Source organism: Rhinoraja longicauda, chromosome 10 (assembly GCF_053455715.1).
Source record: "Rhinoraja longicauda isolate Sanriku21f chromosome 10, sRhiLon1.1, whole genome shotgun sequence".
Taxonomy (NCBI): domain Eukaryota; kingdom Metazoa; phylum Chordata; class Chondrichthyes; order Rajiformes; family Arhynchobatidae; genus Rhinoraja; species Rhinoraja longicauda.
Genome location: NC_135962.1, coordinates 13,960,692 through 13,986,171, shown reverse-complemented (window position 1 = coordinate 13,986,171; position 25,480 = coordinate 13,960,692). Strand labels below are relative to the sequence as shown.

The following is a 25,480-nucleotide window of genomic DNA, read 5'->3' as shown; positions in this document are numbered from 1 at the left end:
GGTGATTGAGGAGGAGACAGCTTCAAGTTCATGGCAGGCAGAACAAGTGTTGCTGGGAAATAACTCCTATTGGTCCGATATTTGTTACTATGTCAAGGAGGTTTATCAGGACAGTTAACCCTATCCTGCTCTATCGTGAGTTGCTCCTTTTTTTCCAGTGTGTTTGCTGCAACATGAAGTCGGTAATGGTGGTTTCTCAGCCACAAGTAGAATGACTGGGGCCACACTTCCGTACCCGGATGGTGCCAGTACTTTCAGCTGTCGATGGACCACATAAATGGGGTCTCAGCTCCCGGACAATCCCAGGCTTACAGCGGTGGTAGGTGAGTATGGCCGAGCCTTGGGTGAAGGCCGCGCACTGCCCGATGAGCTTGTTTGGCGATCGTGTGTAACGACTTTCACCTTTGGCACAGTTGTAACTTCTGCGCACTGTAATCTCTTCATGCTGTGCGGGTAAGACATCACGCTCCCACCTGAAAACTAACAGCCACACTTGGAACAGTCACTTGGAGATAATGAGCTGCTGCTTTTGTGTTGCATAGCAGAACGTCCTCTTTATTTCTTGTGGTGCCTCTAGTTTAGTTTTAGTTTTCGAGATACAGCATGGAAAGAGGCCCTTCGGCCCACCGGGTCCACGCCGACCATCAGTCACCCGTTCACACCGGTTCTATGTTATCCCACTTTCTCATCAATGCTACACACTAGGGGCAATTCACAGAGGCCAGATAGCCTGCAAACCCGCACGGCTTTGAGCTGTGGGAGGAAGCTGGAACACCCGGAGGAAACCCACGCGGTCACAGGGAGAATGTGCAAACTCCACACAGACAGCACCTGCGGTCAGGATCGAAGTGACGTCTCTGGCACTATGAGGCAGCTGCTCTACCAGCCGTGTCACTGTGCTGCAGCTAGTCCACCACTTTTTATTTGCTCAATTCATTCGCTCTGCATTTAACTCTTCAGCGAGGCTTGAAAGTGCCAATTGCAGCTTGTAAAGCACAGAGAGGTTGTCTGGGTGATGATCAGGTGAAGAAGCTTTTCCACAGTTGGCAAGTCAATAGACAATAGACAATAGGTGCAAGAGTAGGCCATTCAGCCCTTCGAGCCAGCACCGCCATTCAATGCGATCATGGCTGATCACTCTCAATCAGTACCCCGTTCCTGCCTTCTCCCCATACCCCCTCACTCCGCTATCCTTAAGAGCTCTATCCAGCTCTCTCTTGAAAGCATCCAACGAACTGGCCTCCACTGCCTTCTGAGGCAGAGAATTCCACACCTTCACCACTCTCTGACTGAAAAAGTTCTTCCTCATCTCTGTTCTAAAACTGTGGCCCCTTGTTCTGGACTCCCCCAACATTGGGAACATGTTTCCTGCCTCTAATGTGTCCAATCCCCTAATTATCTTATATGTTTCAATAAGATCCCCCCTCATCCTTCTAAATTCCAGTGTATACAAGCCTAATTGCTCCAGCCTTTCGACATACGACAGTCCCGCCATTCCGGGAATTAACCTAGTGAACCTACGCTGCACGCCCTCAATAGCAAGAATATCCTTCCTCAAATTTGGAGACCAAAACTGCACACAGTACTCCAGGTGCGGTCTCACCAGGGCCCGGTACAACTGTAGAAGGACCTCTTTGCTCCTATACTCAACTCCTCTTGTTACGAAGGCCAACATTCCATTGGCTTTCTTCACTGCCTGCTGTACCTGCATGCTTCCTTTCAGTGACTGATGCACTAGGACACCCAGATCTCGTTGAACATCCCCTCTTCCTAACTTGACACCATTCAGATAATAATCTGCCTTTCTATTCTTACTTCCAAAGTGAATAACCTCACACTTATCTACATTAAACTGCATCTGCCATGTATCCGCCCACTCACACAACCTGTCCAAGTCACCCTGCAGCCTTATTGCATCTTCCTCACAATTCACGCTACCCCCCAGCTTAGTATCATCTGCAAATTTGCTAATGGTACTTTTAATCCCTTCATCTAAGTCTGGGTGCTAACTGCGGTATGTAAATGGGCAGTGGCCATTGGGGGTGGTAGAAGAAGTAAAGGGGCAGAGGCTGAATAAGCGGCTGGCATGTGATCAGTCATCGGTTGAGAAATAACCAGAAGACAGTTTTAATAGCGTACTATGTTATTTGGAACATATTTTGGAAAATAACTGGGAGGTGAGGCTGATTGAGGTAGGGGGAGGGATGCGAAGAAAAATATTGTGCACCTCAATAAGGTCACCCCAAAAGTAAAACAAAAAAAAGTGTACAAGATCATGAGAGGAATAGACAGGGTAAATGCACAGTCTTTTATCCAGAGTAGGGGAACCAAGAACCAAAGGACATATGTTTAAGGTGAGGGAGGGGGAAAGATTTAATAGGAACCTGAGGGGCAACTTTTTCACACAAAGGGCGGTGGGTGGAGGAGGTAATTGAGGCTGGTACAATAACAACATTTAACAAACATTTAGACATGTACATGAATAGAATACGTTTAGAGGGATATAGGCCAAATGCAGACAGATGGGACCAGTGTGGATGGGGCATGTTGGCCAGCGTGGGCAAGTCGGGCTGAAAGGCCTTTTTTCATGCTGTATGAGTCTATGACTCCATTGGGTTGATTTGGGAGGGTGTTGGGAAATGGGTTGATTATGAGAGGACATAGGACATGTTGGGCTGATTTGGGAAGATAGGCAGTGCTGATGTGGGGAAGGGCCTGTGGCTGAGATGTGGGAGAGCTGCTGGAGGGGGCTCTGCGTGGCAGAGAGGGGCTGTGTGTGGGTGTGAGTGTGTGTGGGTGTATGTGTGTATGTGTGGGTGGGTGTATGTGGGTGGGTGTATGTTTGTGTGTGTATGTGTGGGTGGGTGTATGTGGGTGGGTGTATGTGTTTGTGTGTGTATGTGTGCGTGTGTGTGTTGGTGTGTGTGTGTGTGGGTGTGTGGGTGTGTATATGTGTGTGTATGTGTGTGTGGGTGTGTATGTGGGTGGGTGTCTGTTGGACAGGGGTGGTGAGGGGGGGTGGTGAGGTGGGGTTGGAGGAGGCTTTGTGTGGGGGAAGAGGGGTCGAGTGTGTGTGTGTATGTGCTTGTGTGTGTGTGTGTGTGTACGTGTGTGTTTGTATGTGTGTGTGTATGTGCGTGTGTGTGTTGGTGCGTGTGTGTGCATGTGGGTGGGTGCATGTGTGTGTTGGTGTGTGTGTGTGGGGGTGTATGTGTGTTTGTGGATGTGTGTGTGTGTGTATGTGTGTGTGGGTGTGTATATGTGTGTGTATGTGTGTGTGGGTGTGTATGTGGGTGGGTGTCTGTTGGACAGGGGTGGTGAGGGGGGGGGTGATGAGGTGGGGTTGGAGCTTTGTGTGGGGGAAGAGGGGTTGTGTGTGTGTGTGTGTGTTGGTGTGTGTGTGTGTATGTGTGTGTATGTTGGACAGGGATGGTCATGTGCAGGTGGAAGGGGCTTTGATGTTGGTTTTGTTCTGGAGGAACTTTCCCAGTCAGGTTAGATGTTAAGTCAATGTCCAGCTGACTGGGGCTGGTGTGACAGCAGGCCCAGACCCATCCTTCACAACGCCGGGGACAGGAAGCACCACCTGTGATGGTGTGTGTTTGATCCTCCCACTCCCAAGCTTGTGATATTGGTGTTTTTGGTCTTCCTAGTCCCAGCCCCATATCACAGTGATGTGTTCACCACATTCAGTATCAGGCCTGTGTGATAATGTGCTTATCATCATATCACATCATATATATACAGCCGGAAACAGGCCTTTTCGGCCCTCCAAGTCCGTGCCGCCCAGCGATCCCCGTACATTAACACTATCCTATACCCACTAGGGACAATTTTTACATTTACCCAGCCAATTAACATACATACCTGTACGTCTTTGGAGTGTGGGAGGAAACCGAAGATCTCGGAGAAAACCCACGCAGGTCACGGGGAGAACGTACAAAATCCTTACAGTGCAGCACCCGTAGTCAGGATCGAACCTGAGTCTCCGGCGCTGCATTCGCTGTAAAGCAGCAACTCTACCGCTGCGCTACCGTGCCGCCCCTGTTTAAACTCTCTGTTTAATATGTTGTGGTGTGGCGATACATTCAATAACAGAACTTGCTTATAGGCAAAAAATAGTGTAGGAAGGAACTGCAGATGCTGGTTTACACTGAAGATAGACACAAAATGCTGGAGTAACTCAGCGGGACAGGCAGCATCTTTGGATAGAAAGAATGGGTGACGTTTTGGGTCGAGACCCTTCTTCAGACTGAGGGTATTTATTTCACACAATGCTGGAGTAACTCAGCGGGTCAGGCAGCATCTCTGGAGAGAAGGAATAGGTGAAGTTTTGGGTCGAGACCTTTCTTCAGACTGAGAGTGACTTCAAACAATTGGAGGAACTTGGCAAGTTGGGCGGCATCTGTGGAGGCGAAGGGAAAGTCAATAATTAGCGACGGGACTCTTCACGTACGCAGCATCTTTAATATAATTCCAAGAAACTGATCCACAGAGGATTAGTGATGAAATGCTTTGCCAAAACAGGGGGTTTAAGGAACTTTGTAGTTAGGAAGAGAGAAATAAAGATGAGCATAGGGTTGGAAAATACATTTGAGAGTTCAGGGATGGGGATTTCACTGAGAGGAGGTGAAGTAGCCAAGCACAGTGGCACAGCAGTCGAGCTGCTGCCTCACAGCACCTGAGATCCATGTTCGATCCTGACCATGGGGAGTTGGCCGTCTGCACGGAGTTTGGACGTTCTCCCCGTGACAGCGTGGGTTTTTTCCAGGTGCTCCGGTTTCCTCCCACATTCCAAAGACGTGCGGGTTTGTAGGTGAATTGTCCCTAGTGTGTAGGTTTGCGAGAGTGGGATAACATGGAAATAGTGTACGGGTGATCGATGGTGGACACAGTGGGCTGAAGGGCCTGTTACTATGCTATACCTCAAATCTAAATTAAATTGGGAATGGGTCAGATGCCAGATTGGGGATTTCAAGCTCAGGTTCAAAAGTTGTCGGAGCAGAATTAGGTAATTCGACCCATCAAGTCTACTCCGCCATTGAATCTTGGCTGATCTATCTTTCCCTCTCAACCCCATTTTCCTGCCTTCTCCCCATAACCCCAGATACTCATACTAATCAAAATGAGTGGAGGTGGAGTCTGCTTCACACTGCACTGGGTCGCTGTGCAGCCTGTTTGACCCCATACACATTTCAAGCAAGTAATTTACCTCCTTTATCACCGAGCATGCCTGAGTGTAAAGGTGAATAAGATCAAATGTAGGTGTGCAAACAATGAGCTTCAGTTCATTGGCTCCAGTACTGGCAGTGGGCCTTTCACTAAGGCAGGCTTCACTTGAATCGTGCTGGAACCAGTGTCCTATGTGTGTCGAGACCCTTCTTCAGTTTAGTTTGGTTCAGAGATGCAGCATGGAAAAAACCCTTTGGCCCACCGAGTCCATGTTGACCATCGATCACCTGTACACTAGTTCTAAGTTATCCCGCTTTCGCATCCTGCACACGAGGGGCAATTTACAGAAGCCAATTAACCTATAAACCCGCAAGTCTTTGGAATGTGGGAGGAAACCGATGCACCCGGAGAAAACCCACGTGGTCACGGGGAGAACGGACAATCCCCGTACAGACAGCACCCTCGTCAGGATCGAACCCAGGCCTCTGGCGCTGTAAGGCAACAACTCTGCTGTTGTGCCACTGTCCCACCTGTTGAAAGAGAGGAACTTGTGAGGAAGACAGTGTGAGAGGGGAATATTGTGGGGACCAAGAAAACAGGGAGAGGAGGAGTGGGAATAATGGGATTGATTGCCTGAGAGCTAGCATGGAGTTGACAAGCCAAACGGCCTCCCGCTGTCACTGTGAGTAAAAGAATCAAAGGACTAAGAATGGGAACTAAGAATAAGGCGAAGCTAAATGTTAAAGGTGAGGGCAAGTTTTGAAAGTTAAATAGAAAGACCTGACGACAAACTAGGTAATAAGTGAAGACACAAAGTGTGTGAACGTAACGAGCGTGTCTCCAATTAGAGGCCGACTTGGGACAAATGGTCAGAGGACAGAAGTGTTGGCTCACAATCCAAATCCATGTAACCACTGTAACAAGTTGGGTGAATTAATGACAGAGCAGAACCAGGCGGCACTGGCAGGCATTGCAGGAACGTGCAGGAACGTGTAGGAAGGAACTGCAGATGCTGGTTTCAACCAAAGATAGACACAAAATGCTGGAGTAACTCAGCGGGACAGGCAGCATCTCTGGAGAGAAGGAATGGGTGACGTTTTGCGTCGAGACCCTTCTTCCTGCTGCAGGGATGTGGTTGGGAATGCAATATTCCTGCTTGGCTAACTTGTAGAAGGAACGAGCACATGGGAAAAAAGAAGGCTGCAAAGTCGTGATATTAAAGAATGAGGCCGAGGGAGGAAAGGCCAAAGTTGAAGAAATGGAGTGGTTGAATCAGTTTGGGTGGAGCTCGGAAACAGCAGGAGGCAGAGACAGTGGTGGGGGGGGGGGGAGCGGGGGAATTGTCTGTAGGTCCCCCACACAGTTGGGATAATGCCGCAAAAGAAGATCGATACCTGGAATGGTGGGATAGTTGTCTGGTGACAAATTAAGCAATCTGTGCCTGTGGCTGTCTTGACTACAGAAGAATGAAAAGTAATCTCATCAAAAGATACAAAATTATTATGGGGCTTGAAAGCGTAGATGCTAAGCTTTCCCCTGACTGGGGTGTCTGTAACTGTGAGTCATATGTAAGCGGTCAATCATTTAGGACGAAGAGAATAAATTTCTTCACCCACTGGTGGGGGATCTTTGGAATTTTCTACCGAAGATGTGTGGAGACTCAGTCACGGCATATTCACGCCAGAGATCAATGTGCTTGGAGGCGTTAAAGAAATGGAGGGTATGTCATTAGTGCAGGAAAGTTACACTGAGATAAACGATTGACTGGGATCTTATGGAATGGCAAAGCAGGAGCCAGGGGCCATATTGCCGGCTCCTGCGCTAATTTCATACATTCAAGTTCTAGGAGCAGAATTAGGCTATTCGGTCCATCTAGTCCACTCCGCCATTCAATCATGGCCAATCTACCTTTCCCTCTCAGCTCCATTCTCCTGCCTTCTCCCCATAACATAGAAACATGGAACAATAGGTGCAGGAGTAGGCCATTCGGCCATTCTAACCAGCACTGCCATTCAATGTGGTCATGGCTGATCATCTAAAATCAGTACCCCGTTCCTGCTTTTTCCCCATATCCCTTGATTCCTTTAGCCCTAAGAGCTAAATCTAACTCTCTCTTGAACCCCTGACACCCGTGCTAATCAAGAATCTCAATCTCCGCCTTAAAAATATCCATTGACTTGGTCTCCACAGCTGTCTGTGGCAATGAATTCCACAGGTTCACCACTCTCTGACAAAGGAAATTCCTCCTCGTGTCCTTTCTAAAGGCACATCTTTTTTATACTGAGTCTGTGCCCTCTGGTCCTAGACTCTCCCACTAGTGGAAACATCCTCTCCACATCCACAATCCAGGCCTTTCAATATTCGACAATTAATGTTGTGTTTGCTCTGCAAGTTCAGCCAAGGTCTCGTCCCGTTCCTATCTCTTTATCTTCCTCAGACTTGCAACGTTTAAAGGTCTCTGCATTGCTCCAATTATAGCTTGCGGCGTGCCCACAGTTTGCTTCAGTCCCACACTGGTGCCTGTGCTTCCCAATGCTGTGGGCCCCGAGAGACCGAATTCAATCCCTGAACTTGTCCCACCCCTGTTTAAAAGCTCTTTGAAACCGACCTCTTTGAACTTTATAGTCTCCTTTCCCAGTGTCTCCTTTGGCTCTGTATAAGCTGTGCTCCTGTGAAGCACCTTGGGGCTGTTTTGCTGTGTTAAAAGCACCACATCAATGCAAGTTGATTTAGTCAATGAATAGTTGCAGATGTACCAGTTTCATTAAGGTCCTGTTTTCAAGGTCGGTAATTCCTGATGTAATATTTGTCAAATAAATATTGCCAAATCATTTTGTTAAAAATACAGCTGCGTCCCCACCTGCCCCCCTCCCTCCCTCCCTCCCTCCCTCCACTTCTCTCTCTCTCTCTCTCTCTCTCTCTCTCTCTCTCTCTCTCTCTCTCTCTCTCTCTCTCTCTCTCTCTCTCTCTCTCTCTCTCTCTCTCTCTCTCTCTCTCTCTCTCTCTCTCTCTCTCTCTCTCTCTCTCTCTCTCTCTCTCTCGCTCTCTCTCTCTCTCTCTCTCGCTCTCTCTCTCTCTCTCTCTCTCTCTCCCCCCCCCCACCACCAACCCCCACCTTTCTTTCTTGTGTTTTCTAACACATTCTCTCACTTTCACATTTCTCTCTGTCTTTCATTAAATTGTTTTTTCTCCTTCATTCTCTCTGCATAATTTTCTCTCCAGACAGACACATGCACACGTACATGCTCACAAACACTGTCACCTGCACACGCACATGCGCACACACACACACACACAATCACAAACACAATCACATACACACACACGCTATCACAATCACACACACACTCACACACACACACACACTCGCACACAAACATACTCACAAACACACAAGCACACTCACAATCACACTCACACACACACACACACTCACACACACACTCACACACAAACATACTCACAAACACACACACACACTCACACACAAACATACTCACAAACACACAATCACACTCAGAATCACACTCACACTCACACACACACACAAACATACTCACAAACACACACACACACACACAAACATACTCACAAACACACAATCACACTCACAATCACACTCTCATACACACACACACTCACACACACACACACACAATCGCGCACACAATCGCGCACACACGCACACACACACACACACTCACGCACACACACGCACGCACGCACGCACGCACACACGCACACACGCACACACACACACACACACTCACGCACACACACAATCACACACACTGCAGGCGCACACACCCTCCTCCCTGTCGGGATGAGCGTAGATTCCAGTCAGTCGTGGTGTATTTAGGTGCGTTCCACTCTCTGTTTACTCTGCACATTGACTGCACTGTTGCTGCAAACTCTGAGTCCATGGCCCTGATTCACAGGATTCCAGAGAAAAACACGTCAGTCCTGGGCAGAGAGAGAAGCTTTTCATTCACTTGCCACAAGGTATCAGCTGCTCCTCAGTGAGTGAGTCGGGAGGCTATGGTCCTCTCCAAACAGCATCCAAGCTGTCACACCCAGAGCTGCACTGAGGGAACCCTGCATTGGAGGGGCCACATTTTGATTATAACTTGTAACTCGAAGGAAATCACGGCCTTGTTCAAAGAAGTGCAGGCAAGTTTCCCTTGGTGTTGATGGCTATATTATTAGCCTGAGTCACTGAAAACCAAATTACTTTGTTGTTTACACGTTGCTGTTTGTGTAATCTTGTGCTGCATACTCTGGCTGCTGCATTTCCTTCCTTACCATGTGCAGGAAGGAACTGCAGGTATTGGTTTACACCGAAGATAAGACACAAAATGCTGGAATAACTCAGCGGGACAGGCGGCATCGCTGGAGAGAAGGAATGGGTGACGTTTCAGGTCTCGATTCCTTCTCTCCAGAGATGCTGCCTGTCCCGCTGAGTTACTCCAGCATTCTGTGTCTACCCTGCCTTACCATGGTGACTGTAGCTGGTTGCCTGCAAAACAATGTGGAGGACTGTGAAAGCCATTTTTACAGAGGCCGATTCCTATTTTACTGAGGATTTTTTTCCTAAAAATTAAAGTAAACTTTATTCAGATTTTAAAATATGGACAAAATAAGAACTGTGGAAACGGTCTTCCGACATTCTCAGAGACCGTACATACATGAATCAGTGTCGGATTTCGTAACATTCACAGACTATACCTGGCACATGTGACACTCATGTGGCCTCCTGATGATAGATATCCCTTCCTTCGTTTCACAAGTTCTAGGAATTGAATTAGGCCATTTGGCTCATCGTCTACTCTGCCATTCAATCATAGCTGATTTATCTTTCCCTCTCAACCCCATTCTCCTGCCTTCTCCTCATAAACCCTGACACCCGTACTAATCAAGAATCTGTCAATAAGAGCTTTAAAAATATCCTTTGACTTGGCCTTGGCAAAGAATTCCACAGGTTCACCACCCCTTTGACTAAAGAAATTCCTCCTCATCTCCTTCCTAAAGGAACGTCCTTTAATTCTGAGGCTGTAACCTCTAGTCCTAGACTCCCCCACTAGTGGAAACATCCTCTCCACATCCACTCTATCCAGGTTTGAGGGCGTCTCCACCACACCCTGCCCCCCCAATGTCCAGCAGCAGAAGGACCCTAGACTGCGGTCCTCCCCCACCCCACAGAGCCTTGGTGTTGGCTGCACTGAGCTCCAGTGCGTCCCTCAGCACGTACCCCTGCAGTCTGCAGCGGGTCAGTCGTTGGTGGAGGGTTTGACTGCTCCTCTCTCACTGCGAAGCCACAGCTGACAGATCCAAGCCATGCATTTAAAGAAATGGGCCTGGCTTTAAACAAACAAACATTTTTGACAGGCTTGGCCCCTTTAACTGCCTGACCTTTGCACCGCCACCCATTCACCGGGGCAGAAGTGGCTTGAGTTCAGTTTTCCTTTAAACAGAAAGCTTCCTGGGCTTTTGCTGTATTTGTTTACCCAGCCTGTGGAAGCACCTTGCCATCAGCTTCCTCCAGAGGGACAGGGGCCAAGGCTGGCCCAGCAAACAATGTAACCCCAAGCCGACTAAACGCCATCCTGGGCCTGCTGGCTCTCACTATCCTGATGACAGGCTTCCCACTCCCAAGGCAGCAGTCGAGTCTGTGATTCCAGCGACCCATCTCCTACAGAAAGTCATGGAGAGTCATAGAGTGATGCAGTGTGTAAACAGGCCTTTCAGCCCAACTTGCCCACACCGACAAACATGTCCCATCCACACAAGTCCCACCTGCCTGCGTTTGGCCCATATCCCACTAAGCCTGTCCTATCTACGTACCTGACTAAATGTCGCGTGAGCGTCATGATAGTACCAGCATCAATTACCTCCTCTGGCAGCTCGATCCAAACACCCACCCACCAAACACCCCCCCCCCCCCCCCCAAATGAAGAAGCAGTATCAACATTAATATATATCAATATCAGTAGTTGCAGCATTGGCTCTTTCTACAGTGAGGCATTGCCTAACTAGAACCTGGGGAAGATGGAGGGGAGATCACGCATGTTACAATTGTGGAGGACTTTGTGGAATCTCATTCCGTGGGCAGCACAGTGGCACAGCTAGTGGAGTCGCTGCCTCACAGCATAAGAGACAGGGCTTCAATCCTCACCTCGGGTGCTGCCTGTGTGGAGTTTTCAGGTTCTCCCTGTGACGGCATGGGTTTCCTCTGTGTGCTCTGGTTTTTATATGAATAGATAGGTGCAAGGACAGCGATGCTGCCTTACAGCGCCAGAGACCCAGTGTCCATCCTGACTATGGGTACCGTCTGTACGGAGTTCGTACATTCTCCCCGTAGGTTTTCTCCTCCCCCACTGCAAAGACGTACAGATTTGTAGGTAAATTGCCTTCTGTAAAAATTGTAAATTGTCGCCAGTGCCCCTATTGCAAATTGTCTCCATTCTCCTGCCTTCTCCCCATCACCCCTGACACCCATACTAATCACGAATCTATCATTCTCTGCCTTAAAAATATCCATTGACTTGGCCTGCACAGCCTTGTGTGGCAATGAATTCGACGGATTCACCACCCTCTGTCTACAGGAATGTAGGCAAAAGGGCTGGTTTCCATGCTGTATCTTTCAAAATTTCAACCGATTAATCAAACCCTACGGTTTGTGGTGATGGGGGGGAGGGGGCATAATTGGAGGCACTTTCTTTCTGTGAGGCGTATCCCCTCAGTAACACAAGAACTCTCCACCCAGCCTCTGCCAACATTACTTTGGTTTTACAGCTTAATCCCTGCTGAGGTGTTGTTAACATTCCTGGTCAGGGTGGATTAGGTTGGGAGGTGGGGGGTGGAGTGGGTTGTTCAATGGCTGCAGCTGTTCGGAGGGTCTGGGGAGTGCAGTTTGTAAGACTGCTGGATGTCAGGGTGTTAATTGTGCACCAGTTCTTCCCACCAGGGAGATTAGAGACTGCTGCCCTCCCCTTCCCCCCTCCCCATCTTAGAAGCCAGAGCAGCTGGTTCCTTCATCATTTAAACACCAAAATGTATCGATCCTTCTGTAGACAGAGTCAGGTAGTTTAGAGATACAGAGAGGAAACAGGCCCTTCGGCCCACCAAGTTCGCACCAGCCCTACACCAGCACTATCCTATATACTAGGTACAACTTACAATTTACAGAGGCCAGTTAACCCACAAACCTGTATGTCTTTGGAGTGCGGGAGGAAACCGGAGCACCCGGAGAAAACCCACGTGGTTACAGGGAGAACGTACAAACTCCGTACAGACAGCACCCGTAGTTGGACCGGCACTGTAAGGCAGCAGCTCCACCACTGCGTCACCACGCCGCCAAGTGCCGGTGGTGGGTCTGACAATCCAGTGGCTTCACCGTTTTTGCTATGTGCGTGCTCGATTGCACATCATGCCTGTTCCTTATCCATTTGTCCCTTGTACTTCCACTTGCTTGGTTGGACCTAATGGGAAACTTGCCGCTTCTTGGTCAAAAACTGTAGTCGGATATTGAGACCACGTCAGGAATGTCTCCTACATGCGGATACTGAACTGGTAGCCATTGCTGCCTTTTCATGGTAATGGGCGACGTTCACCACTTGTTTGCTCCGGTTCCCAGTTCATAACCTGGTTGAACTGGTGGGACGAGTTGACATGAACATTACTGCCCCACGTTGATCTTGCCTTATTGACGAGGAAAATGATTTGCATTCATGGAAAAATATCTCCTACTTCTCCTCATAGTTTCCACCTGGGTTTCTTGCTAACCTACGAACTATGATGGACTTTGGAGCAGTCTGAGGGCTGTTGGCACGGTAACTCCAGTTGCTAGGGAAACACCAGGGTGTCAGCAAGGTGCTGTCCAAAGGCAACTCTCTTTGTGAGTTCCTCAAGATCTTCTTGGTTTGGTTTGGAGAATCAGCGTGGAAACAGGCCCTTCGGCCCACCGAGTTCATGCCGACCAGCAATCGCCCGTACACTAGTTCTGTCCTACAGACTTAGGACTATTTACATGAGCCAATTAACCTACAAAGCTGCAAGTCTTTGGAGTGTGGGAGGAAACCGGAGCATCCGGAGAAAACCCACACGGTCACAGGGAGAACGTACAAACCCCATACAGACAGCGCCCGAGGCTGGGATCGAACCCGGGTCCCTGGCGCTGTCAGGCAGCAACTCTACTAATGCGGCACTGGGCTGTCTATTCATTTCTGATGGAGATATTTTTTGTTGCCGCTGTTGATTTGGGGCCAGGCTGATCGAGATGGCGGTCGGGGTCAGTCCAACAGATAGCTGCTCTGCTGTGAGGCATCATTATATCCTCTTGCCTGGACAGGGCCAGAGCTAATCCCAAAGCGAAGATTCAGCAAAGTCTTCACTATCAGCAACCTAAATATGCCGGGAGACGAGGCTGAGAGAGCTTATCAAGGAGGGAGTGGCAGTCAAGAGCCAGCCACAGGAGCACTTCAAAGAAATCCTCAACCAAAGTTGAGCCTGTGGTTCACTGAACCTTCTTAACCCTGTCATACAGCAACGGGTCAAAGGTTATAGGCCAACTGAGAAACAACCAGGCCTCGGTATTCTTGTTTACGTTCTAAATCACGGCAGTCAGGGTCTCAGTCAGAATGTGCAATTTTGTGTCTCGAGGAGACCCAGAGATGTTGTGATTATGACTGCCTTCAAGAAAGAAGGGTCTCGACCCGAATCGGTCTGAAGAAGGGTCGCGACCAGAAAGGTCACCCATTCCTTCTCTCCTGAGATGCTGCCTGACCTGCAGAGTTACTCCAGCATTTTATGAATAAATACCTTCAATTTGTACCAGCATCTGTAGTTATTTTCTTACACCGCCTTCAAGAAAGGAGACAGTTACAACTCCAGTAACTGCAGAAATCCTCCCGCTCCCTGCAACAGGAAAATTATCGTCAGGAACCCACCTCGCCTGCCTGTGCCAGTGTCAAAAACCTGCTCCCCTTATCGTAGTGAGGACTCTGTCCGTCTGGAGGTACAGTAGACAATGACTTCACTGCACGAAGGTATCACAAAATGCTGGAGTAACTCAGCGGGCCAGGCAGCATCTTGGAGAGAAGGAATGGGTGATGTTTCAGGTCGAGACCCTTCTTCAGACTTCACTGCACGATAACTGCAAGAAAAATGCACAAAATGCTGTCAACCACCATCCTTGGGCTTGCTTGACCTTGCAAATGCCTTCAACTCCATCAGCCAAGTGGGATGGTGGAGCATTTTTCTTAAATCTGGCTGCCCACAGAAATTTGTCTCCCTCCTACATTGGCCGCATGATGGCACGCAAGCTGTGATCTCAATCAACAGATCCACAATGACTTGGTGCATTGTGCGGTAGAGCTGCTGCCTTACAGCGCCGGAGACCCGGGTTCGATCCTGACCTTGGTTGCAGCCTGTACGGAGTTTGTACGTTCTCCCTGTGACCGCGTGGGTTTCCTCTGGGTGCTCCGGTTTCCTCCCACACTCCAACGATGTACAGTTTGCAGGTTAATTAGCTTTGGTAAAAAATTGTAGATTGTCCCTCGTGTGTAGGATAGTGCTAGTGTACGAGGTGGGCGCTGGTTGGCATGGACTCGGAGGGCCGAAGGGCCTGTTTCTGCGCTGTATCTCAAAAGTCTAATGACCCCAATTTCCTTGGAGACGAGTGTCAGGCTGTGTCCGCCACAGTCCTCGATCTTTTTCACTGCTGCACCTTTCCTCGTGCAGTGAAGTCACGCTCCTGAATCAGGGACAATTCCTGCCTTAGTTCCGTACACTCCACAACCAATGGCGACACACCTTCAGTCATCTAGCTGCACCATGCGGGCAATGGGCGGCACAAATCATCTTCAAAACACTGCGGAGAGACCAACGGGAAGATTAGCAAACCAATATGAGCAATGCCTCCCATGCCAATAATCCTGGAAATGAATCTGAATGGTCTGAAGAAGGGTCTCGACCCGAGGTGTCCCCCATTCCTTCTCTCCAGAGATGCTGCCTGTCCCGCTGCGTCGCTCCAGTATTTGGTGTCTAGCCTGGAAATGAAGCTGCAGTAATCAGATACAATGCGTAAGAAGGAACTGCAGATGCTGGTTTAAACCGAAGATAGACACAGAAAGCTGGAGTAACTCTGCGGGGCAGGCAGCATCTCTGGGGAGAAGGAATGGGGGACGTTTCGGGTCGAGACCCTTCTTCAGATACACGACCCCCGACGCAGGGACTCCGTTCTGATCTCTGTCCATGGCAAGGGATTACCAGGTTGGCGACAAATGTTCTCGCTGATGGTAGACGCAAAGTGCTGGAGTAACTCGGCGGGTCAAGCAGCGTCTCAGGAGAAAAAGGATGGGTGGCTTTTCAGGTCGGGACCCCTCGTCAGACCGGAACCGAAACAGTCCTGCCCCAAAACGTCTCCCATCATCTGTCTCCAGAGATGCTGTCTGACACGCTGAGTTACTCCAGCACTTTGTGTTTATCTTTGACATAAAGCAGCATCTGCAGTTCTTTGTTTCTACATTTTCTTTGAAGTCATCTCTCCCAGTGACGTGTGAATCTCTGGGTCATGGCTGCTCGGAGCTGAGGGGCAACATTCGGGACGATGATGTTGAGTATCTCCAGCCCGTTGATCAGGGAGTTCATTGAAGCCCAGAATGAATAGAGGAGGGACCATCCACCTAACCATCCACCCTGTCCATCCACCCTGTCCATCCACCCTGTCCATCCATGCCTGTCCATCCACCCTGTCCATCCATGCCTGTCCATCCACCCTGTCCATCCACCCTGTCCATCCACCCTGTCCATCCACCTAACCATCCACCCTGTCCATCCATGCCTGTCCATCCACCCTGTCCATCCACCCTGTCCATCCACCCTGTCCATCCATGCCTGTCCATCCACCCTGTCCATCCACCCTGTCCATCCACCCTGTCCATCCACCCTGTCCATCCACCCTGTCCATCCACCCTGTCCATCCACCCTGTCCATCCATGCCTGTCCATCCACCCTGTCCATCCACCCTGTCCATCCACCCTGTCCATCCACCCTGTCCATCCACCCTGTCCATCCACCCTGTCCATCCACCCTGTCCATCCACCCTGTCCATCCACCCTGTCCATCCATGCCTGTCCATCCACCCTGTCCATCCATGCCTGTCCATCCACCCTGTCCATCCACCCTGTCCATCCACCCTGTCCATCCATGCCTGTCCATCCACCCTGTCCATCCACCCTGTCCATCCACCCTGTCCATCCACCCTGTCCATCCACCCTGTCCATCCACCCTGTCCATCCACCCTGTCCATCCACCCTGTCCATCCACCCTGTCCATCCACCCTGTCCATCCACCCTGTCCATCCATGCCTGTCCCGCCAAGATCCTTCTTCTCCATCCCCGGCAGAGACTGTGAGATCCATACTAGCCTCGTCAGAACTGGAGTAGAAGCAAGTCATTCTTGATCCTTCGGGACCACTGAGAAAGGTGATACACACTCAGAGCAATTCAAAGCAGGGGACAGGATGACACACAGTTTGTTTGATGCCCCATTAAAGTAAATGCTAGCCCATTATCCTGTTTATTTTGACTCCACTACAACAGTAAACAAGTGTTGACGTGCGTATTAGTACCTGGCATTCCCGATCTCTCACAATCAGTGTGAAAATTTGAATTAGATTCCTCTGGTGTGTTTAGAAAAGGTCTTACAGCAAAGCATTATTAAACTAAATTGAATACTTGAAAGGAATATTAAGCCAGTGATATTGAGCGTCTCGCTGAACACCTGCACTCGGTCTGCCAAGGCTTACTGGATCTCCCGGTTGCTAACCATTTTAACTCCCCTTCCCGTTGCCATACTGCCCTTTCTGTCCTGGGCCTCTTCCATTGCCAACGTGCGGCCACACGCAAACTGGAATAACAGCACCTCATATTCCGTTGGCGTAGTTTACAACCCAGTGGTATGAACATGTCTGTACGGAGTTTGTACGTTCTCCCCGTGACCTGCGTGGGTTTTCTCCGAGATCTTCGGTTTCCTCCCACACTCCAAAGACATACAGGTATGTAGGTTAATTGGCTGGGTAAAATGTTTTAATGTCCCTAGTGTGTGTAGGTTAGTATGCGGGGATCGCTGGGCGGCGCGGACTGGGTGGGCCGAAGGGCCTGTTGCCGCACTGTATCTCTAAATCTAAAAATCTAAACATTGAATTCTCCAATTTAGGTAACCTCTAATTAACCAAACCCCCCCCCCCCTTAAAACTACCTCCTCTCCTCTGTGCCCCACCTGGGCTCCCACCTATTTCTCCCCTCCACCCCCTCTCCCCGCTACTCCTTCCCTCTGGCCTCACAGATCTGAAAAAAAGTACCAACCCAAAACGTCACCTGCTCCTTTTCTCCAGCAATATTCCCTGACCCGCTGAGTTACTCCAGCACGTTAAGGTCAATCTTCATAGCCCTTAAAACCAGGCTCACACCTTGTGTTATTATCTCTGGCTTTTGTTCCAATGATCTGCCTGTCCGCGCTGTATCTCCAAAGGCCTGTTCCTGCGCTGTAGCTCTAACTTGTAAAAGTGTAAAGAGCCAATTTAGCAAAAACAGGGGAAAAATGGTGCTTTGCGTAATTGATGGGTTTTTTTGCGCCCAGTTCTAGGCTTTATTAAGCGCACGGTGTGATTTAGAAATTTGGGAAAGGATCAACGTTCCACGGTCCATGGTTCGTGGGACATGATCTCTCGCCTGTAGAGGAGATGGTGGAATCAGTAATGGATTTTCACATGACATAATCGAGCAATATTAACACCTTAGGATATGGCAGAGATTTGGGAGAGATTGAGCATTTGGAGGGTGGAGTCACTCCACCCAACAGCACCTCATATTTTGCTTGGACAGCTTACCCCCCCAGCGGTATGAACATTGACTTCTCTAACTTCAAGTAACTCTTGCTTTCCCTCTCTCTCCATCCCTCCCCCTTCCCAGTCCACTGACCAGCCTTACTGTCCCCGACTACATTTTTATCTCTGTTTGCTTTGTCGTTAGCTTCTTCCAGCTAACAATGAGCTATTCTACATTTTCCTTGATCGTCATCCCCTTTGTCCTGTTTTCACACCTCACACTTCCTTGTTTATGTATCTCCCTCTCCCCTGACATCAGTCTGTAAGAAGGGTCTCGACCTGAAACATCACCCATTCCTTCTCTCCAGAGATGCTGCCTGTCCCGCTGAGTTACTCCAGCATTTTGTGTCTATCTTCAGTTTAAACCAGCATCTGCAGTTCCATCCTACACTTTACCCAGCTCACCGTGAAGGCACTGGGTTGTCCCCAGAGTGCCCCACATCTCAGACACATCCTGGCCTGATACGCTAATGGATGCTTAACTTGGCGGGCGTGCGGGCAAGGGTTTGCCGCAGCTCAGTCTCCTGCAGCGACACAGGGGAATAAGAGTCTGCGAGCTTTTTGTTTCCGAGCCTATAGAATAATAAAGGAGCTTGTGTTTCGACAGCGTCTTTCTATGGCTTCAGGATATCCCAAAGCACTTTAAACCCAATTACATACTTTGAAAGTGTAGTCATAACGTTAGTTATGGGGAAACTCATTGGGAAGCTTCACAGCGTCCAAGGCTGGTGGGTAAATCCTAATTAATGCAGTAACTGTCACGGTGGCTCAGCGGTAATATTGCTGCCTTACAGCGCCAGTGACCCAGGTTCGATCCTGACCACGGGTGCTGTCTGTATGGAGTTTGTACATTTTCCCCTTGACCAAGTGGGTTATCTCCGGGTGCTCCGGTTTCCTCCCACACTCCAAAGACGTCCAGGTTTGTAGGTTAATTTGGCTTCGGTAAAATTTGTCAATTGTCCCTAGTAAGTAGGATAATGCTGGTCGGTGCGGACTCGGTATGCCAAAGGGCCTGTTACCACATTGTGTCTCTAAACTAAACAATACTAAACTAAACCAGGTAAACATTGGCTAGGCTTTCAAGGTATATTTCCAGTTTTTATGCTTCAATTCACCATGTTGCTTGGAGCAATGGTGTGTACGATGATGGCGTTTGAAGGAATACACCTATTACTACAGATGCTGTCCGCAATTTAGTTTAGTTTGGCTTAGTTTAGAGATACAGCGCGGAAGCAGGCACTTCGGCCCACCAAGATCACGCTGACCAGCAATCCCCGTACACTAGCACTATCCTACACACGAGAGACAATTTACAATCTTTACCGAAGCCAAATTAATCTACAAACCTGCACGTCTTCAGAGTGTGGGAGGAAACTGAAGCACTCGGAGAAAATCCACGCGGTCATGGGGAGAACGTACAAACTCCGTACAGACTGCACCCGTAGTCGGAATCAAACCTGGCTCTCTGGCTCTGTAAGGCAGCAACTCTACCGCTGCGCCACCGTGCCGCCCTAATTTCTTTCCGTAAATAGTGGCATAAATACATCCCCTTCACTTTGTTTGCTAACCGCTAATGCCCAGTATCAAGTTAGATTACAGCTTCCTTAACCCATGACCTTTATACATTTGTTTATATGGCTTTGTTTATTACAAGGTTGTTGAAGGGTGATTTTTATATGCCCTTACTGGGGAAAGATTTTGATGGGACCTTTTCTCTGTATCCATCCACCTGCGTTGAATATTTGAGGGTGATTTAATCTGTAGCTGCCCTTTGACGTTGGAGAGGGGTTTCCGACGGGCCAAGTTATTGATTGGGTGGTGACGAGAGTGAGTGGAGCCATGTGATAAGGGACAGCAGGAAAACAAGTCAGACTCTCATCACAGACCAGTGGGAACGACAAGCTTTCATGCTGAAGACTCGTATCTGGTATTTACTGAATGGACGTTTCCAACTCTCGTTTCTCATGGACCCATTTTTCAGTGGAGTGCAGCCAAGTGGGCTCCTGCCCAGGTTAATCATCTGCTAAACCAGCGCACTCAAATTAAGGCTGATGGACTGGGCCGTGCTCTGTTACACCTCGATGAGCAGCAGCTATGCTGTTTGAAGCACTAATTTAGGAAATATGCATTGCAAGAGAGTGTGAGCAGAACAGTGTTCTCTTTTGTTGGCTCAAGGTAAAATGAGTTGAGTTTAGTTTCGAGATACAACATAGAAACTGGCCCGTCGGCCCACCGGGATCACGCCAACCATTGATCACCTGTCCACACTTATTCGATGTTATCCCACTTTCAAATCCACTTTCTACATGCTAGGGACAATTTACAGACACCAATTTGTTTCGAAAAGCAGAAAGTTTTCTCTATTTCCGGTGGTCTGTTTAGTTTTGGATACACAGCATGGAAAGAGGCCCTTTGGCCCACCGAGTCCACGCCAACCATCGATTGCTCCTCCACACTGGATCTACGTTATCCCGCTTTCAAATCCACTCGCTCCATGCTCGGGGCAATTTACAGGGACCAATTAGTCTACAAATCTGCACAAGACGTACAGGTATGTAGGTTAATTGGCTGGGTAAATGTAAAAATTGTCCCTAGTGGGTGTAGGATAGTGTTAATGTACGGGGATCACTGGGCGGCACAGACTTGGAGGGCCGAAAAGGCCTGTTTCCGGCTGTATATATATGATGATGATGATGATGATCTTTGGTAAGGCGGCAGCTCCATCAACTGCGCCACCCTGAGGAAGGAGAGGTGTATGCAATTTGATAACAGACAGCATCAGTCAGGGAATACAATCAAGGGGTGGCGATCAAGGGGTGGATGCAATGTCTATCAATGTCTAACAGCAGCGACCTGACAGAAGGTTGGTCGGCACGGTGGCGCAGCGGTAGAATTGCTGCCTTGCAGCACCAGAGACCCAGGTTCGATCCTGGCCACGGGTGCTGTCTGTGTGGAGTTTGCACGTTCTCCCCGAGACTCGCGTTGGAGTTTTCCTCCGGGTGTTCCGGTTTCCTCCCACACTCCAAAGTGGTACGTGTTTGCGAGATAATTGTCCCTTGTATAGTATTGATCCCAGTGTGTAGGGTAGTGCTAGTGTAGGGAATGATCGCTGGTCCGTGTGGATTCAGTGCGCCAACAAGCCTGTTTCTGCACTGTCTCTAAAGTTGAACGCAAAGAGCCTTTGCCAGCTCACCGAGCAACCTCATTCCCCAGCTTACCTCGCGTGTCTATCAAACTCCAATGATTCTTCTGCCAACCAACTACACCTCGGGGGTATTTTACAGTTGGCCGATTAACCCCCTGACCCGCAAATCTGTGGTGTATGGGCTGAAACCTCCACAGTTGCAGGGGGAATGTGCAAACTCCACACAGACAGCACTGGAAGTCAAGAAGGAGCGTGGATCACTGGAGGTTTGAGGCAATATCTGCTCCACCCTTTCCCCTGGCGACTGATGTCATCGCCAGAAAAACAGTTTCCATCAACTTTTTCAGCCCAGACCTTTCCACCAAATTTTCCTTTCTCTGCTCAAAAGGGAACATACATTGAAGCCCCCATCCATGGCACCGTTCCAGTGGACTTATATAGAGTCTTACAGCGTGGAGCAGGCCCTTTGGCCCACCTTGCCACACTGGTCACCATGTCCCTTCTACACTAGTCCCACCTGCCTGCGTTTGGCCCGTATACCTCTAAACCTGTCCTATCCATGTACCTGTGCAAATGTTTCTTAAATGTTGCGATAGAATCTGCCTCAACTACCTCCATTGGCAGCGCATTCCCTACATCCACCACCCTTCTCTGTACCCTTTCCAGCTTGACAACAGGCGGCACGGTGGCGCAGCGGTAGAGTTGCTGCCTTACAGCGAATGCAGCGCCGGAGACTCAGGTTCATTCCTGACTACGGGCGCCGTCTGTACGGAGTTTGTACGTTCTCCCCGTGACCTGCGTGGGTTTTCACCGAGATCCACGGTTTCCTCCCACACTCCAAAGACGTACAGGTATGCAGGTTAATTGACTGGGTAATATGAAAAAATTGTCCCTAGTGTGTGCAGGATAGTGTTAATGCGCGGGGATCGCTGGGCGGCACGGACTCGGTGGGCCGAAGGGCCTGTTTCCGCGCTGTATCTCTAAATCTAAACATCTTTCCTATAACATGGTGCCCAGAATTGAACACAATACTCTAAATGCGGTCTCACCAATGTCTAAAACAACTGCAACATGACCTCCCAATGTCTATACTCAATACTCGGACTGATGAAGGCCAATGTGCCAAAAGCCTTTTGACCGCCCTATCTAGCTATGGTGTCACTCTCAATGATGTACCCTCTCCTGGACTTTTGACGTCCGTCTTTCAATGTGGGACAGACAGGCTGTGCTCAATGTTCCAGATGAGATCTGAATAATGATACATGAAGGTCTGCTGTCATTTCCTTGGTTACGACAGTTGGTGTGTGGGCTGAAATGCAAAGTAGATGAGTGAGTGTATCGGTTGAATGATCGTAAGGTCATTACTCTTGTTGTGAGTGAAAGAGATCACATCCTGAAGTTTACAGTATGATCTGCAGCTAAAGAATAAAGAAGTGGGCAATAATATCATGGCCTGCAAGACCTTGTGTACAAATATACTCTGCAGTGAATGAAATGCTTTAGTCATTTATAGGCATTCCCTGGGGGTTGAGAATGACCTTGGTCCAATTCCCAAGGGGAGAAAAGTTCTTCCTGAGATAGACACAGATTGAGAGTAACTCAGCAGGTCAGGCAGCATCTCTGGAGAAAAAGGAAGGGTGATGTTTCAGGTCTGTCCCTTCTTCAGACTATGTGTCTCGGTATATGTATAGGTATGTGCCTGAAGAAGGGTCCCGACCCGAAACGTCAGCCATCCCTTTTCTCCAGAGATGCTGCCTGATCTGCTGAGTTACTCCAGCACTCTGTGTCGGCCTGTGGTGTAAACCGGCATCGGCAGTTCCAAGTTTCTACAAGGTTCTTCCTGTGCGAGGATTTTGTTAGCGTTGTACGCAGCCGCCACGCTTGACAGGGCAGGGTCTTGGTCCAATGGCTAGAATGTCCAAGGCTGTGTCACAGAGTCAAAGAGCCATACAGAGTGGAAACAAGCCCTGTGGCCCAACTTGCCCATGCTGACCAACATACCCCATCGACATCTACACTAGTCCTACCTGTCTGCGTTTGGCCCATAGCCCTCTAAGCATGTCCTATCCAAGTACCTGTCTTAAATGCTGTGAAAGTACCTGCCTCAACTACTTCCTCCGGTAGCCTGTTCCATATACACATCACTTTGTGTAAAGAAAGGTTGCCCTGTAGGTTCCCAGTAAAGCTTTTCTCCCTCACATTAAACATATCTCGACTGGTTCTCGATTCCCTGACACTCGGTAAAAAAGCTCTGCACATTTACCATATCTTTTCCTTTCATAAAGAAATACATCCCTTGCCATGAGGAACTGACCTGTGCTAGTATGCATAGCAGAGAGTGAGGGGGGGGGGTATTGATTAAGAAGGAACTGCAGATGCTGGTTTACACTGAAGATAGTAAACAAATGCTGGAGTAACTCAGCGGGGCAACGGTTGGAGGAACAGCATCTGATATTTCACTGCGCAGTGGTGTGAATTTTAATTTCTTTAACTTCAAGTAGCCCTTGCATTCCCTCTCTCTCCATCCCTCCCACCCTCGCCGTCCTACTAGTTTCACTGTCGTCCAGCTTAGTTTCACTGTTTGTTCCCACTCGTTATCACTACTGTGGGCTCCACTTTTCTTTGATCATCCTTGCTGGCTTTGATTTGCCCTGTTGCATACCTATCATTCAATTGTTCTCCGTACCTTTTCATACCTCTGGTTTCCCTCTCCCCTGACTCTTAGTCTGAAGAAGGGTCACTTATTCCTTGTTTCCAGAGATGGGGCCTGACCCGCTGAGTTACTCCAGCATTTTGTGTCTATCTTGAGGGTTATTGCTTGATGTCTCTACTTGACTATCAGTGAGGAATGTCTCACTGGGATCTGGTGCAGGGAGGGCATTCACAAGTTATGGAAGCAGAATTAGGCCCATCGAGTCTACTCCACCATTCAATCGTGGCTGATCTCTGCCTCCTAATCCCATTTTCCTGCTTTCTCCCCATAACCCTTGACACCCGTTCTAATCAAGAATCTGTCTATCTCTGCCTTAAAAATATCCACTGACTTGGCCGCCACTGCCCTCTGTGGCAACGAGTTCCACAGATTAACTACCCTCTGACTGAAGAAGTTCCTCCTCACCTCCTTTCTAAAAGAGCACCCTTTAATTCTGAGGCAATGACCTCTGGTCCTAGACTCTCCCACCAGTGGAAACATCCTTTCCACATCCACTGTGTTATTCTGTAAGATTCAATGAGGTCTCCCCTCAACCTTCTAAACTCCAGCGAGTCGAGGCCCAGTGCTGTCAAGTGCTCATCCTATGCTAACCCACTCATTCCTGGAATGGCTCCTGATTGACAAAGGCCTGCATTGTTAGAGGGTCTGTTGATGATTCATCCCATCACGAGACCCTGAAGGGACAGGGACAAACCAACATAATCTAGTTGACCAGCAAGACATCTCAAGGTGCTCCTCTTCATGTTCTGCAGCTGCTGCTGGTTGGATGGTCCGTCACCTTCGACCTTCGCACTCTGGCCTTTGCACGAGCAACGTTCGGTGCTATCGGAAGCAAGCAGTAACGCGAGCTGCTAGAGGTGAGGAGGGCGTTGGCGACCGGATGCAATGGGTCACGGCTTCAAGCCGCACTGCAGAAGTCTTGGCCCACAGTTGAGTGCTGCGTCAGGGAAACGCTGCAATGCCAGGAGTGGCATCTTTAAGCCAAGTTGGTGAACCGATGTTGAATGTTGGTTTACAGATAAAGGACACACTGGGCGGCACAGTGACGCAGCGGTAAAGCTGCTGCCTCACAGCACCAGAGACCCATGCTTGATTCTGACCGCGGGTGCTGTCTGTGTTGAGTTTGCATTCTCTCCCCGTGACCGCCCGGGTTTTCTCCGGGTGCTCCGGTTTCCTCCCACATCCCAAAGACGTGCGTGTTTGTAGGTTAATTGTCCTCTGTAAATTGCCTTGCGTGTGTAGGGAGTGGATGAGATATTGGGTTAACATAGAACTAGGGTGAATGGGTGATCGATGGCCAGAGTGGACTCAGTGGGCGGAGGTTAATTGTAAATTGCCTTGAGTGTGTAGGGAGTGGATGACATATTGGGTTAACATAGAACTAGGGTGAATGGGTGATTCATGGCCAGGGTGGACTCAGTGGGCCTGTTTCCACACTGTATCTCTAAACTGAACTAAACAATACACAAACGTCTGGAGTAACTCTGCAGGACAGACAGCATCTTAGAGAACATGGATAAGCAACGTTTCGAGTTGGGTGCCTGAAGGAGGATCCCGACCCGAA

At 49.1% G+C, this 25,480-nt stretch overlaps 1 protein-coding gene across 1 annotated transcript in view; it reads left to right on the top strand.

Moving 5' to 3' along the window:
- The first annotated feature begins 237 nt into the window (after nucleotides 1-237).
- The window catches only part of LOC144597730 (pleckstrin homology domain-containing family G member 3-like), a 142,771-nt gene continuing 117,528 nt past the window's right edge, over nucleotides 238-25,480 (top strand). The window contains exons 1-2 of the mRNA XM_078407259.1: nucleotides 238-323; nucleotides 24,669-24,773. Of these exons, the coding sequence (XP_078263385.1) occupies nucleotides 278-323; nucleotides 24,669-24,773 (151 nt within the window). The 5' untranslated portion in view covers nucleotides 238-277. The remainder of the gene's footprint in view (nucleotides 324-24,668; nucleotides 24,774-25,480) is intronic.